At 35.4% G+C, this 15,337-nt stretch overlaps 1 protein-coding gene across 1 annotated transcript; it reads left to right on the forward strand.

The window, feature by feature from the left end:
• The first annotated feature begins 1,409 nt into the window (after positions 1–1,409).
• LOC121413399 lies at positions 1,410–14,468 on the forward strand. Its single transcript, XM_041606204.1, has 13 exons — positions 1,410–1,518; positions 1,945–2,065; positions 3,922–4,023; positions 5,786–5,850; positions 6,324–6,502; positions 7,050–7,111; positions 7,561–8,443; positions 8,817–8,927; positions 10,181–10,279; positions 10,803–10,998; positions 11,675–11,938; positions 12,879–13,007; positions 14,168–14,468. The coding sequence occupies exons 1-13, from the start codon at positions 1,458–1,460 to the stop codon at positions 14,278–14,280; spliced, it is 2,385 nt and encodes a 794-aa protein (XP_041462138.1). The 5' UTR covers positions 1,410–1,457; the 3' UTR covers positions 14,281–14,468.
• The last annotated feature ends 869 nt before the right edge of the window (positions 14,469–15,337 follow it).

The raw sequence follows: 15,337 nt of genomic DNA on the forward strand, positions 1-15,337 counted from the left end.
GGTCCACCTGCATTCCCCCCAATCAGTTATATCGGGAGGAGAGACCTGCGGGTCACAGTGATTCAGTTCGCTTTTCGCCTCCCAGGCACAGGTGACGCCAAACAAATAATAATATTTTCTCGCTACTAAGTGAGATCAAGCACGGAGCACGAAGCCCAAACTGAAATTTATAATGTAGGCCTACTACTCTCCTGAAAGAACTGTTTGAATTTGCATTTCACCGCGGCCAAAACTGAATGCAAGCGCGAATAATGTGATCGAGAAGTGTAAATTGAAACTTGTTGGTATTTAGAATGCTTTCCTATTTTCAATTTTTCCTTCGCTTATTTTACCAAGACAAGTTTATTCTTCCTCATATTTTTATTGTATTCTCCCCTCGAACCGCAAGTTGGGGGACACAGACTCTAGATTGCTTCATCCGAACTTTTATGCTTATTTCAAATCGCATGTTTGCGTTCTTTCGGGTTTTGTTTTATTTGTCACCAAATTTAAAGCAAACTGAATGATGTCAAATTAAAGACTAATTAACTCTCTGATTCGCAAAGTATCGCCATAATATAAAAATAAACATCTGCCTTTTAAGCACTCACTGCAATGATATTTTGCCTTCATATAACAATGGCATGTAATCTCCATTATTTCAAATCTATACTGAAAATTTACTTTATTGCCATGGCAAAAGACCAATCTATCTATAAAAACATATCAAAACATATCCTTAAAAATATATCAACCATTCATTAGAAACGATTATACAGATTCCACTCATATGACGGCTCTCCCTGCTTATCGACAGGATTTACGTCACTATAGAGAAAATATAATGAAACTTTTTGGCCTTGCAAAAATGAAGACATGCTTTGAAATCATAGGTCCCGGAATTAGAACCCCTTAGTCGTCTCTATTTTAATGGATACTATATTTCTAAGCTTTGCAAATCACATCTACATGGTCTAAGATTATTTTCCAGTATTGTTGTAGAGTTGTATGTAAGCGTCTGGCTGGCTTCTTTACACTAAAGCGCCCAACTCCCGCCCCCCCCCCTATAACAACAAACAAACACAGACTCATATGTGTGGGTTGCATCATACTTTGCGGGGAAGGGGGGGGGGGAATGTGGGTTACTTTGCGGGAAAATAAAGCTGGTTTGTTAACATATCATGGAATACTGGGGAAAAAACTTTGTGAAAAAAATTATCACAGACACAGAGGACATAGAATTCTATTCTTTGATAAATGTACCATTATTAATGGTTGCCGTGATAATATAAAACTCATGATAAAACCAAAGAAGCTTCGAAGGACCATATTACAGATACCATACAAACGTTAATTAATCTAGGGCTAGGCCTACTGAAATAATGCGAAGGGAGCGGTTAGGTTAAAATTAAATGAAATTAGTAGTATCTAGGGGTATATGTTTGCACCCTTTCTTTCTCATAAGAAAATAGGATTTGATGGCGAATATGGAGTTGAAGACTGCCTATGGATTTAATGGAAACAATATATTATATAATGGTGAGCATGAACAATAGTCACGCATCGTTAACCGTACCGTATGTTTATGTAGTCCCACACGCTTCAAAATTTGTATTGCGTCTTGATTCTTGTAAGCTTCGTGATCGCACTTTGTTTTGAGGAGCATCTCGACTATTCTCAAGGTTCCAACTCGGGAGTAGTGTGCAGGAAAGTACAAGGCAAAGCACCTGCAAAACTAGTGGTACTATGATGTTTACTCCCAAACCCAAAGAATAAAGAAGAAAAGAAATACCTTTTCTTACAAATAAATAGAGTTTGAAATTATAATTTTTTCTAATGAAACGGGGGGAATCAAATGAATGAATAAAACTGAAAGCAATCACCATTAAAAGGGGAGGCCTTGTACATTGGATGAGTGGAGAAAGTAAGAGAGAATCTTGACTATTCTTGTTTCTTTCATTTTAGCTGTGGATCCTGATCTTGGATGTGTGTGGACTGATGGAGAACGTGTTTATCTCGGTACAATATCAGACAGTGAACCTGAGATAACGTCAATGCATGAGACAAAAACACTTGGAAAATTCAGGTAATTTTAAGAATGTTGAAAATGAAAAAATAAGACAAGGAAACATATTTGATGTCCCATAATTGGGTCAGACTGCTGCACATTATATTGATAGAAGAATAACAAGAATTTGATTTTCAATGCAAATTGATAGAACTACTGAATATGTCCATTTCTGTTTTTAGTTTAAATTGTTATATTTAAACTATTCAAAATTCATAGATCCAAGCATTCTTAGGGTGACCATAGTCTATAGTTTTTCCCTGTGAAATGGTCTTCTATCTCTCCGCCAGGCTTCCATCTCTTCTTTTAAACAATTACTTAAAACATGTCTTTTCTTCTTCACTTGTATGTAACTGTATTTTCTTTATCAAACTCTTGTAATTTTTTTTATTTAAGTCAGTCAAATTAATAACATTAAAAAAAATAAAAACGGACGGAATTCACGGAATTGGCTGTTTGAAACGGAAAGTGGCTTTTCAAACGGAAAACATGTTTTTTCTCAAAATGCACAAAAAAGCAACAGAAATTAATCCCAAATCCTCAACAAAATACGAATATCAACTGAAAAAACACGATCTCACTTTGCAACAACAATCATGACAATCAACACATCGTAACTACACTCGAGCCTCTCCATCACTCGATCGTATCCAAACTAGTTTACACTTACGTCCGCATAGAAGGCAGAATCCGGCCGTGTGTTGCTGCCCTCTACGTTCGGTCATAATATAATGATCACGGTGATTCATCAAATCCAAAATGGCGGATATTCGGAAGTCGTCGACTGATCAAAACGATGTCCGAAAAGTCCCCAAATCAGCGATAAAATCCCATTTAACAATAAAATAATGCTAATAATATGAAAGGTGAGAATATATTCATGTTGATTATGTTTCCCTAAATATTTTATGAGCTCGAATCTCTTCGATTAATATGGATTTTAAAGCGATGTTAGTACATTGGGAGATGCAAATTTTGAGCAGCGCTAGCATTTTGACATCGCTACTCGTTGCGTATTGGTTTTCTATGTAAACGGAATTGTCAATTTTCTTGTACACAAAGTCTATGGGGAAACGGAATTTCCGTTTTCAGACATGCTGAAACGGAATTTGAGATTTTCTGAAACGGAAAATCTCTGTCCCTACATATGTTTTGATATTTCATTAAAAAAAGAAATGTTTCTGTAAATCATTCTAAGTCATGTCTGTCTAAAATTTCCTCCAGTTTTTAACTCTGTATCATTATGTTTGAAAGTTTGTATGTACTTGAAATTATAAAATGTGAGACAATTTTTATTAATGTCATTGATTTTTATGATTGTATATAATACCCTGAACATCATGCCTGACAGATGTTTGCACTTTGAAAAGAATCCACCATTATTATTATTAATATTATTATTATTAATCGGCCTTATGTCTATTTTTTAACATCATAGAATTACTGTGAGCATATTTATTTATTTATTTTTTATCAAAGGTAAAAAAAAAACTAAGCTGTCTTTTCATATATTTTAATGACTCATTTCTTTCTTTAACCAGAATTGTAATTGAGTATGAGACATTGAAAGTAATACAGTACAAAATAAACCAATTTTTTCAAAAATAAAGTCTCAGGAAATTAAACTAAAGTAATTTTTTTATATACAAAACCTACCATGAGTCCATGTAAATCCAGTATGTTGTACAGGTGAATGACTACCAAGGTTCCAAATCCCACAATTTTCAGAACAATAGTTTTTTAGATTAAAATTGCTGCACTTTATATTTTATCCGTAAATATCTGAACAAGTTAAAGGACTGTTTTTTTTTTAATTCATTTAGAGGAGTAAATAGGTTTCGGTATTAAAACTCTCAATTTTGTTACATTTGTAGTGATGTTACAGGATGTTCATGGAGTCCATGTCAAACAATGGGAACACACTTCCTAGCTGTGCAGCATAAGACACATGCAGTCATCTGGGCAGTAGAATCAAGGTCTGTATGTGTTTCATATGTAATGTTTTATTTCAATTTATTTATTGAACCATCATCAGGTACAAAAAATTACACTAAGTACACAGGTGCAACAGCCAAAAAAGGGGGAGGGGGGCTTTTCATGAGATAAAAGCAAATAATTGACTGAAGGTTTTTTTTTAACACAGGTTAATAATTTTCTGATAAGTCTCTTGAACCTAGAAAGAGTTGAACTGGATTTTCATATCAGAGGGGAGATTATTCCATAACTTAGGAAAACAAGTTTTAAAGGAATTTAAGTGTAAGGGTTGATGAATCTGATTGCTTTGATATGTGATTCAATCATAGTTTAGGGAAGTGGTTGGGGGATTTCAAGTGCTGTGTTGACAGCAGGTGTATTCTGGCTGGTGGTGGTGTTTAGTGTACATGTAAGTCTGACTTTTTATGTGCTGTAACATTAAGTGCTGTGTTCAGAGCAGGTGTAGTCTGGCTGGTGGTGGTGTTTAGTGTTAGTCTGACTTTGTATGTGCTGTAACATCAAGTGCTGTGTTGACAGCAGGTGTATTCTGGCTAGTGGTGGTGTTTAGTGTTAGTCTGACTTTTTATGTGCTGTAACATTAAGTGCTGTGTTGTCAGCAGGTGTATTCTGGCTGGTGGTGGTGTTTAGTGTTAGTCTCACTTTTACACCAGCCACAGGACTCACTTGTCTCACCTGTACAAAGTTTGGCAGAGACCTACAATGTAGTAATCGCTTTTCCTGTTGGTTTGTTCGAACAATATTCAAGTTTTTGTTCAAATTGCGTTCATTTCTTTATTTCTGCATCACATATAGTTCAATCTGTGTATCTATTATGTACTGTTAATTTGATATGTATGCTTTTGAATTTCATTTCTTTTACATTGCATTCAGTTTTTCTTTTTCATTAATTCTGTAATTGTTCACCACCGCATCATGACTGTTATATGTATTTTTATATGTGCAGGGCCCTCTCAAAAAGCAGTTTTTATGCACTGAAGAGACCACCCTGTCTAAAGAAAGCAGAAATAAATTATAAAAATTAAATAAATATGTCCATGAGGATGATGGGGTCATACTCATAGGTCATCTAGAGGTCAAAAGATCATATTGCATGTTTTATTGATCTCAAAATTAGACAAGACTTGTGGTTTGCAAACCACCTTGTTAAATGCCACTGGTGGTGGAACTGATATTACTAGGTTTTTTTTTCACAATCAATGATGCACTTGGTATCTGTTATAGTAACCAACATTAAGTGCTTGAGCTAAGTTAAGCTGTCCGATTCATGCTCTCGACACCAAAATCCATCACCAAACTTGAAGTGAGACTGTTCCTAGAACTGACATCACTATGTGTGATATCATCGAATTGAATGATAGAATTTTTATAGTTTTATATTCAGTGTTGGAACTAGATTGATTCATGCTCTTAACACCAACATCAACTCTGAAGTTCAAATGAAACCGTTGGTGGAATTAATGAAGCCAGGTGTTGATACTGACAAACTAGTCAATCAATTTATATTCAATTACGAATTTTATACAACAGCAGTTTGCAGACGAAACGTCGCTTTCCTACTACGTTTATTAGAAAAATTACTGATCAGTATATTACAATTTGGAACTCTTTGATTTAAAATGAAGATAGTCAATACTAGAAATCAGGATATGGGCTACATAATTATCCTGGAAGTAACCACATCTAAGTGCACACGTATATTCCTATTACAGCTCCTATTTTAGGTTATACTTTTCTTTCATTTAGGACGTCTGTCAGCAATCCTGAGTTCAAGAAGCTACACACAATAGAGCACCGAGAGCATGGAAAAGGTAGGCTTTGATTACATTAAATATTTCTATTGTGGTTCTGATTGAGACAAGAGCATCTACCTCTAATTTCCACCTCTCATTTCCCCAAGCCTGGTGGGTGTTTCATAAAGCTGTTCTTAAAAAGCTATTAATGACTTTACACATTACTGAGGGTCTTGTGGTATTTGGGTGTAACTGGTGTGTGTATATGGGTTCCTGTACCTGGCTCTTACTCACTAATCTCTGTGCATCTCAGTCTACCAATCACACACCCACACCCAAATTGAGTGCGGGTGTGGGTGGTAGAAAAAGTTAGAGAAATGAAGAGAGATTGGGGAAATGAGAGAAGAAAGAAAGATTCGAAAGAGAGTTGGATAAAATTTTCAGCATTTTGCTCTGTTTACCAGCCCGGAATACCCCTTTACTTTAGCTGGAAAGCTAACCTTCTAAATCCAATTCATAAACCCCAATTCTTGTGTGTTAACTCCATGCAGGTTGTGTATGGCACCCAAATCTGCCACTCATTGTAGTCTTCACTAAGTCTCAGGTAATCCTCTTCAGCATCAAGAGTGGAAAGACCAGTACTGTTTTGGACGATGGACTGGACATTACTGCTGCATGCTGGACACTGGATGGACGTCACCTGATTCTGTCTAATGGTAATCAACTCAAAGTGAGTATCTTCATTTGGAGGCAATTTTGTTCCATTTTTTGGTGTTTGTTGGACATTCCATTCCCTAATGGGAATTTTTAAAGCTATTCTGTCTTCGAGTCCGTATGAAGCATCTTTTTCTATGGTCTCCCTTCCATATGTTTGTGGGCCTCCCACAAGGTTTCTTCTCGTGACTTTAATTACTGAAAACCTTTTTGTTCCTATCACGTATCCTCTCAATTCAATTCTTATCCATGATGAAGAATAATAGGTGATCTCAAATATTTTAGGGGCCTTTTTCCCAAAAAAAAATGCTTAATACTTTTAAATGATAGGAATCATCATTTTTATCTACCTGTGAAACCCCAATGATTTTTGTTGTCTCCTCATCCTGTCGACTGTTGTTTTCCATTGGCTTCATGTGTGGGATCACCTGGTTCCATGGATTCATTGCATCAAGTTCATTGTACCACTATCATACCTCATACAATACATCCATCTTATCTTTCACCCTTTTGGGAATTCGTAAAATTATATTATTTGATTTTCTTGCTTCCTGTTCTTACAGATATATGGAATGAATACTGAATCTGAGGCTGTCACAAGTATGGAGTCAGTCTTCATGGAAAGGTATGCTAATCTCAAATAAAACATACAATCATCCCTGTTTTCTGGTCAATGATATAAACATGTACAAGATCATAGAGTATTGTTTGATAGACCTCATAAAGCTCTTCTCAAAATTGTCAAATTTAAATTATTGCTGAAGCGAGTATACATAATTTGGTCGCCAATGTACATGTCTAAACCATTCACTAATTTACATGAAGAAATTAAGTCATGAAAGTTATTATATATTAGGATGATTGCATTGACCATAATCTACCATTATAACAACAAATGATAATGTAAAAATCAGATGTAAAGTTTTGTGTTACAGGATTGCTGATTCTTATTCAATTATCATCATCAAAATGAATTTGTCAATGAAGATGAATATTGTGCATAGATGATAATTTAAGCAAAATCTCTCGCTCATACAATTTGCATCTGTATCTTTTATCTTTGTCTTATTACAGAAACCCTGGTTCTGTGTGCTCTCTGATGCCCATCTCAAATCACATCATTGCCATAGCAACAGAACTACCACTGCAGAAGATAGTCACCGAGCTTTCCCCTGACCTGTTTTCACCAGAAATTTCCAGGAATGATTTCCAGGGGAAGGACATTCCTAAAACTTCTCATTCTGTGATTGGTGAGAACAGGTCCAGTTTGCCTCTTAGTCCCAGCCATTCCAATTTGGACTGTGAGGTAAAGAAACTGAATGCAAATGGTAACCTTGAATCCTCTCATACCAAAGGAAATAAAGTAGATTGTTCATCTTCCACTGAACTAGATACCCATGATAATTTATTGCAATCCCCTAATCATAGAGGTAGCCATGGCAACTGTTCTACAGAAGATGGCAAATCTCTTGCAAGCAGGATAGTGGAGGAAGCATTGAAAAAGAAGACAGGGCCGATAGACATGATGGACATTCTGGCCCTGACCAAAGAACGTGGAGTTGGTAATGTTGCCGATACTACAACTAGGAATGTTGAAAGGCACATGGAAAGCAACAGTACTACTCTCAACAGTACTAATTCGGATGAAACAAAGGATCGTCCAAAGCAAATGGCTCCTGCCATGAACATCCATCAGGTCAGGACTAGTATCTACCAGGCTGAATCCAGTGATGAAAAGCCACACTATCACTTAACCAAAGACTTGAAATCAGAAAGTACTAATGGATCTCATGTGATTACAAGAGAAGGTGTCAACATGAAAGGAAGCAAGATTCAGTTTTTGAATGGTAGGAAGGAAAACGTGTCTTCAAATGACAGTGGAAACAAAATGGTGGATCTGACTCACTTGAAATCACATGGTACATTCAGAGTTCCCCAGTTCAAGCAGACAAGAGAGGTAGGACTATTTCAACATCTTAAATTTTCTGTTAAGCTTTCATTTTTTTAAAAGAATAAAATCGTGTCTTTGTGGAAGGGTTGTCTTTACTGCAGTGTAATATGAATTTTTTTGGTATAGTAGATTAGTCTCAGGACTTTGAAACTTATGAAAAACATTGATGAATATTCAATGTCATTAAACATTGAGTTGAAGAATTTAAGATGATGACATACATTAAAAATACCCCCCCCCCCTTCCTTGAATTTACATTAACCACTGACTTTCTGGAACATGTAAAGAATGGGGAAAGAACGAACATGAAATTATATATTTAATAATTATCATGAATTGATATCATACTTATTGTCTCTTTTCATTTTATTTGAGCTAGCCTGGGGCAGACAGCTGTGCAAGATTAACATTACTTGATGTGAAGAGCAAGAAGTTTGTTTCTCATATTGATCTACATGGTATCATCACACCTTCTATCATACATTATCAGGTAAGTCTTCCTCTTAAAGGACAAGTCCACCTAAACAAAAAGTTGATTTAGGTAAAAAGAGAAAAATCCAACAAGCATAACACTGAAAATTTTATCAAAATTGGATGTAAAAAAGAAAGTTATGACATTGCAAAGTTTCAGGTATATGCACATCCTGGTCGGTATGCAAATGAGGAGACTGATGACGTCATCCACTCACTATTTCTTTTGTTAATTTATTACATGAAATATGAAATATTCTTATTTTCTCCTCATTGTCAAGTGAAAGAGCGATTATTTCTCCCTGAACATGTGGAATTAGCATTGTTTAATACTATATGATTTAGTCAACTTCGTCCTTATTGTCAAATCTGTAAAAAATGAAATATTGTATAATTCAAACAATAAAAAACAACAGAAACAGTGAGTGATGGACATCATCAACTGACTCACTTGCATGACACTGAATTTTGCATATCACTGTTTTGTGAAAAATAAGCGAAAATTTAAAATGCCATAACTTCTTATTTTACATCCGATTTTGATGAAATTTTCAGCATTATGCTAGTTTGATGTTTCTCTATTCATTTAAATCAACATTTTTCAGGGGTGGACTTGACCATTAAGAATGATGATCAGCCTCTCTTCACCTCCAAACCACCCTGCTGCACCCCACACATGGACTTTATGCATATGACATCATAATCTCATAGCGCCCTCCCTCAGAGGATATAGGAATACACATAAACACAGTAGTCAGAGATGCGCCAGCTGTAGATCAGCAATGCATGCAAGGCAATGGCTACAGTCTAAGATGGCAACTATGGCGGCTCGGCTATGATGTCAGTGCATAAGGCCTATCGCTGATTTTATTCAACGATTCAATCAATGCATCATCAAGGGGCATTAATTAAGTAAACCAAAACATTAATTCAACTCAATAGCACCTGTGTTTATTTTATTTTTCAATACATAAGACATTAAATTATGGTATCAGTAACATTGTTAGAATTTTTCTTTAGTATTGACACACCTATAGATGTCTCGCAGTGCTTAACCCAGTTTTGCAAATATATTTTCCTGTACTTTACAAACTTGTTGCCTTCTGAAACCAGATACTCCTGTACAAAGACAATGGAAATAATAGAAATCACTTGTCAACGAGTTAAGAAGAATGTACGTTAACAAACTTTTAATACAGCAATGTAAAATAACATTAATTGTTTGTGCAATTCAACATTCAGTTTAGATATCTATCTGATCTTTACTCACAGCCAAATAGAAGAGTAATAGTCATCGCTAGTCACAGCAAAAGAACACTCTCCCTGTATTCTTTCAATGAATCTACATTACAGAGGTTGCCACAAACAATTGTAAGTATAATGGTATCATTTTTAAAATTTTTTTGCGGGGGGGGGGTGTGGCAATTAAGGTAATTATACGATGATACTTTTCACTATTCAAGCAAGAATAACACAATTTATGATTCAAAGTCCAGTTATTGTGAAATATATCAATGATTCAATCTGTTGGTAGTCTCATTGCATTTATTGATTTTTTTTTAAGCCAAACATTGTGAAATAATGAAAACTGGCTGAAGTGAAAATAAAGAAATACTTAAAATGTGCTGAAAATCACCAACATGAATGAACACACGTCAGGATGTATTATGAAAAACCTTGGAAAAAAATGTAAACTTATTTTCTTCCTGAATCATTTGGCAAATATTATCCTATGTTTTACTAAAAAAAAACACCTCATGGTCATTTTCTTAGATTCTGTTCAAATTCATTCATGATCTTTTTTTTAAATTGGTATTTATCTTTTCAAAAATATCCCACAATCATTTTGTTGCATCTTCATGACTACCATAGACACCCCTTTTATATATACCAGGAGCTTGGTGAGACTGAGAGGCCTGTGGGAGTGTGTTCCATACCTGACATAGAGGGCAGTATTCTAGTCGCTGTGACAAAGCCTATTTCAGATGATGGTTCTTTCAGGGGTTTTCTTCCATCTTCTTCTCAGGAGAAAAGGCTTCTATCTCTCAAGATTCTTGATCTACCTACAGGCCAAACTACAAGTGCCAAAGGTATTACCAAGTCCTGAGTTTTCTGCAATACAGAAAAATCTTACAGTATTCAAGATCACATAAATCAAGAAGGTCGACAATCTGAATTACCATGATACAGGGCGCGTCGTGGTCTAGTGGTTCTGACACTCGCCTTTCAAACATGGTCGTGGGTTCGAATCCTAGCTGTGGCGTGTTTTCCTTCAGCAAGAAACTTATCCACACTGTGCTGCACTCGACCCAGGTGAGGTGAATGGGTACCCTGCAAGATTATTTCCTTGAATGCACTAAGCACCGGTGATGGTAGCTCGAGCTAAATCCAGGGTAGTAAAGCGCCAGCGCTTTGTATCCTCAGGCAAAAAGCGCTTTATAAGTCCAGCTATTATTATTATTACAGATAATTTTTTTTTTATAATAAAAAGCAATATCTGATAAAACAAAATAGTTCTTCAGTTAAGCATCTGCCAAACAAATTTGCATTTGTTTACCAAAATTTAACTGCATACAACAGTCCATGTATTCTATAACTTAAGATTTTCACTTCGTACAATTTCTCTATTGTTTGTTTTTTACATTTCACCAAAGAATACATAAATTGATGTTTAGAACACAGAAGAACACACAATGATGATGATGATTACTATTATGATTGCTATTATTTTGCAAGCTTTTGTTTTTATTTTTCATTTTACAAAAGCTGTTGATAGCACATCATCCTATGATGAAGGAGCAACCTCACATCCAGGAGATGCTGATGATGATGGTCTCCAAACACTGCTCCTACCTGGAGGATTGCCTTTCAATGCAAATGGAAAATTCCTGGGAAAGAGGTTGGGGATTGAAGTGCTAAAAGAGAATAATGAACATGATGATGTATCTAAAGACCCGTTAAGTGGGCGGAAGTTAGACGTGCCTACGAAAGAAACCCACAGTTGCTTGTATCCAACTCCTGAAAATGCTGGTATGTATTCACAGTTTCTTTTGTGTCTCATGATCTTATATTCTTTATCTTTCTGTTGTGCGTCTGCTTTTTATCACTTATATTCATTTCCTTTTTAATAGATCATCACTTTATCATTGGATGTTTCTTGTATGTGGGACTGATATTTAAACATGGAACCAATGGATTGCTTGATAAAGAATTTGTGAGGCAAATAATCAGATCTAACAAGATTCCTTGATTTCTGATCCATTGAAAAACACAGGTGTTGATTGTTACAAAGGTAACCATTGCATAAAACAAGCTTTGTCAGATATACATCCTATAATTCATTTCATGAAACGCTCCCCAATAAGAAAAGACTCAAGGCTCTGACGTTTGACTTTTGAATAACAATGATAATGTATAGAATTTATGAGGTGCCAATTTTCTAGCTGCCTATTCAATGGCACTCTATTTATTATCCTGCCTATAGCTTCAGCTGCTAAATGCACTTGGTGATTTCAAGGAATTAATCCTGTAGGGTTCCCATTTACCTCACCTCAGTTACTAACTTTTGATGTTCAACACATAAAAGCAGCACCAATTCAATTCAATTCAATTTATTGACCATTAAAAAGACATCAAAATATTTACAAAAATAACATGATACAACAAATTCAAAATATAACAGGTTACAAGTTTCTTAATGGTCAGGACCCCTAAGAAGCAAAGACTGCTTATAGCCGGGGCCCTACTTACTACTTACCCTACTTACTGTACAAACCTATCCTCCACAAAAAAATAATAATGAAGATATATGTATGTCCATAAGAGGAAGTGGTTGGAACTGTGGTTCCTGAAGTGACATTGGAATATTATCTTTGGTCACAAGACAGGTTTAGATCAATCACTTGTTCAGATTATCATTATGATGGATATAATACAGGATATCATAAGACCACTTTCTTATTTCTCACAGCATATGTTACACTCAGGTTAATCAGGGATAGTCAGGTCTTCCAGAAATGTTTCCTCCTTCAGTCCGGCTTGCTTCCTCTTCAACCAATACTTGATGTCTTCCACCTGAAACAGGCTGAGTTCAATGTTGGTGAGTAGTATTAGAGTTTCAGAGTAGAGTTACATCTGAGGTTACTATGCCATTATGGTAACTGTTGTGGTAAAAGGAATCATCAGCCAATCACAATTAAGGTTTCCATGGTAGTTACAATAATGGTTTAATTACTAAAGTTTTATGTCTTTCTGAAACAGACACCTGGGCCCCGTCTTACAAAGATTTGCGATTGATCCGATCAATCGCAACTATGGACGGCCAGCAATGTCAACATATAAAATGAATGTTTGTTCAAAAGATTTTCTAGATATGAATGTATATCCATGAATTCATTGATTTCTTGACAATTTGGTGTGTTCTCCTTGTTTACAAAGGACATTTTGCAAATTTCCTGTATAAAAATTTATGACACTAATGGATTTCAATAGAGTTACGATTGAGTGCATCAATCGTAACTCTTTGTTAGACGGGGCCCTGGTAATCAAAGCTTCATCCTATGTTTATCTCACGAAGATTTAATAAGTAAAATATTACCATTATGAGAGCTATTCTTCTTTTTAAAAAGGGAAGCAAGTAGTAAAAGAGTAACTTGCTTTGTCGTTACAAAAGAAGCAAGTATTAAAAGATGAATTTTCTGTGTCCTTAATTTACATAAAACGTAAACACTTGTATCTCATACATGTAGCAGGAACAGTATTTTATATGTAACCTGTACAATAAAATTATATGAAAACTCAAATTTCTATTCATATGCAACTTGCTTCCTTTTGTCAAAATAAAGGTCAGCTACAGTAATGGTTCAAGGTCGTTCTCTTTGGAAGGTCAACTCCTCCAGTAATTCAGAGTCATTTTGAATGAGTTATTGGTTAGATGACCTTGAGGAAGATATTCTCTTTGTGATACTGTCTTCCAATGTAGATAGATGTGCTCTTGGGAATTGAGAAGCTGTCCTTGATGTTATTAAATATACTGTCATTTGAGTCTTGCTATGGAGTTATTTCTAGAGGCAAACTGATATTCCCATTGGTCTTTAGGCAAAAATCTTAGGTGAGATCACACTTTATTGAGAAATATTAGTAAATTTAGATTGAATCAACAACTTGGTCAGATGAATAAAATTTACAAGATATTTCTTTCTTTTCTCTTGAGCTTTTTAAATATCTTCTTTTCATTTGCTTTCTTTGTTTTCACTCCAGGATCTCGCTGGATTGTGCTTTCAGCAGACAAAGAGGGTGTAGTTCCTCTTAGATTCAATGCAGGATCATCCTATGATATCCGTGAAGCTGCTCTGTCAAACTCATCAAGATAACACCATCTTTACCATAAAACAACATCATCTTTATCATTTCCCCCTTCTCGTTATAAGAATTGAGATATAAATGTGAATTATACATCACTGTATAACTTTACATCAGATTGAGGAATGCTATATTGAATGCAATTCGATTTCAGTGTGATAAATTTTTCCCTTCTGAAGAAAACGATTGGGATATACAAATAAACTGTACACTGGTGTATTTAACTACATCTACTTGTTGAGTGCTATGGGCTGTTTTCCCATTGAATTTCAGTACGATAATTTTTTCCATGATCAATATAGTGATGGTGATTTACAGATGAACCATATGCTGGTGCAAACACAAGCCTCTGTTACCCGCATCTTGTTCTATGCCTCAATGGGCTGATATGTAAAGATGACAAATCTCATATATGATAGGGTTTGGTTTAGTTTAACCAGACAGCCAGGAAATTGTAGCAGCTTGTATTAAAGTAAGCTAGCAACTAGAGTACTGACTGTTTTACATCATCTCCAAGGAACTATCTTACCAAACAGCACCAGTGCATAAACTTGGTGTCAAACTCAGAACATCAAATAATGAGAGCACTGAATAGTTTTCCTGTTATTGCATTGCGATTTTCTCCACAGTTTTATGACTTGCTACACAAAATTTCTTTTGTGTAGCAGTCATAATTTTACACAGATTTTTTCTTTTGTTGAGCAGGGTTTTATTTTTCTACATAGGACTGTACAAAACATTATTGAAAGCTCTTATCTTACAACCAGGTGGGTGTTTCATAAAGATAAGGAAAGGCTTTACACATGACTTGTGACCCTTTCTCATGCTAAATGATCTAGGTATCCCCTTGTAGCTGACTTATCACATGTCCCAGTTGTACGCAAAGTCATGCGTAACTTTATGATCAGCTTTATGAAACACCCACCAGATATGCTTATCAAATTTGAGAAGTAAAATTTTTCCCTGGACCATTACTCTACCTGATGGGCAATCCCCCCAAAAAATGTTCTTATAGTTAATTTTAACAGCCTATCTGATGGAATAATGAAATCTACATGATTGTATTCA

The sequence above is a fragment of the Lytechinus variegatus genome, chromosome 4, assembly GCF_018143015.1.
Source record: "Lytechinus variegatus isolate NC3 chromosome 4, Lvar_3.0, whole genome shotgun sequence".
NCBI classification, from domain to species: Eukaryota; Metazoa; Echinodermata; class Echinoidea; order Temnopleuroida; family Toxopneustidae; genus Lytechinus; species Lytechinus variegatus.

Excerpts from the sequence above, each read along its gene's own strand:
- LOC121413399 (XM_041606204.1), top strand. The coding sequence starts at position 1,458 with ATGGCGAATATGGAGTTGAAGACTGCCTATGGATTTAATGGAAACAAT. Across the intron at positions 4,024-5,785 it reads ATCTGGGCAGTAGAATCAAG|GACGTCTGTCAGCAATCCTG; the intron begins GTCTGTATGTGT and ends TCTTTCATTTAG. Across the intron at positions 10,999-11,674 it reads CCAAACTACAAGTGCCAAAG|CTGTTGATAGCACATCATCC; the intron begins GTATTACCAAGT and ends ATTTTACAAAAG.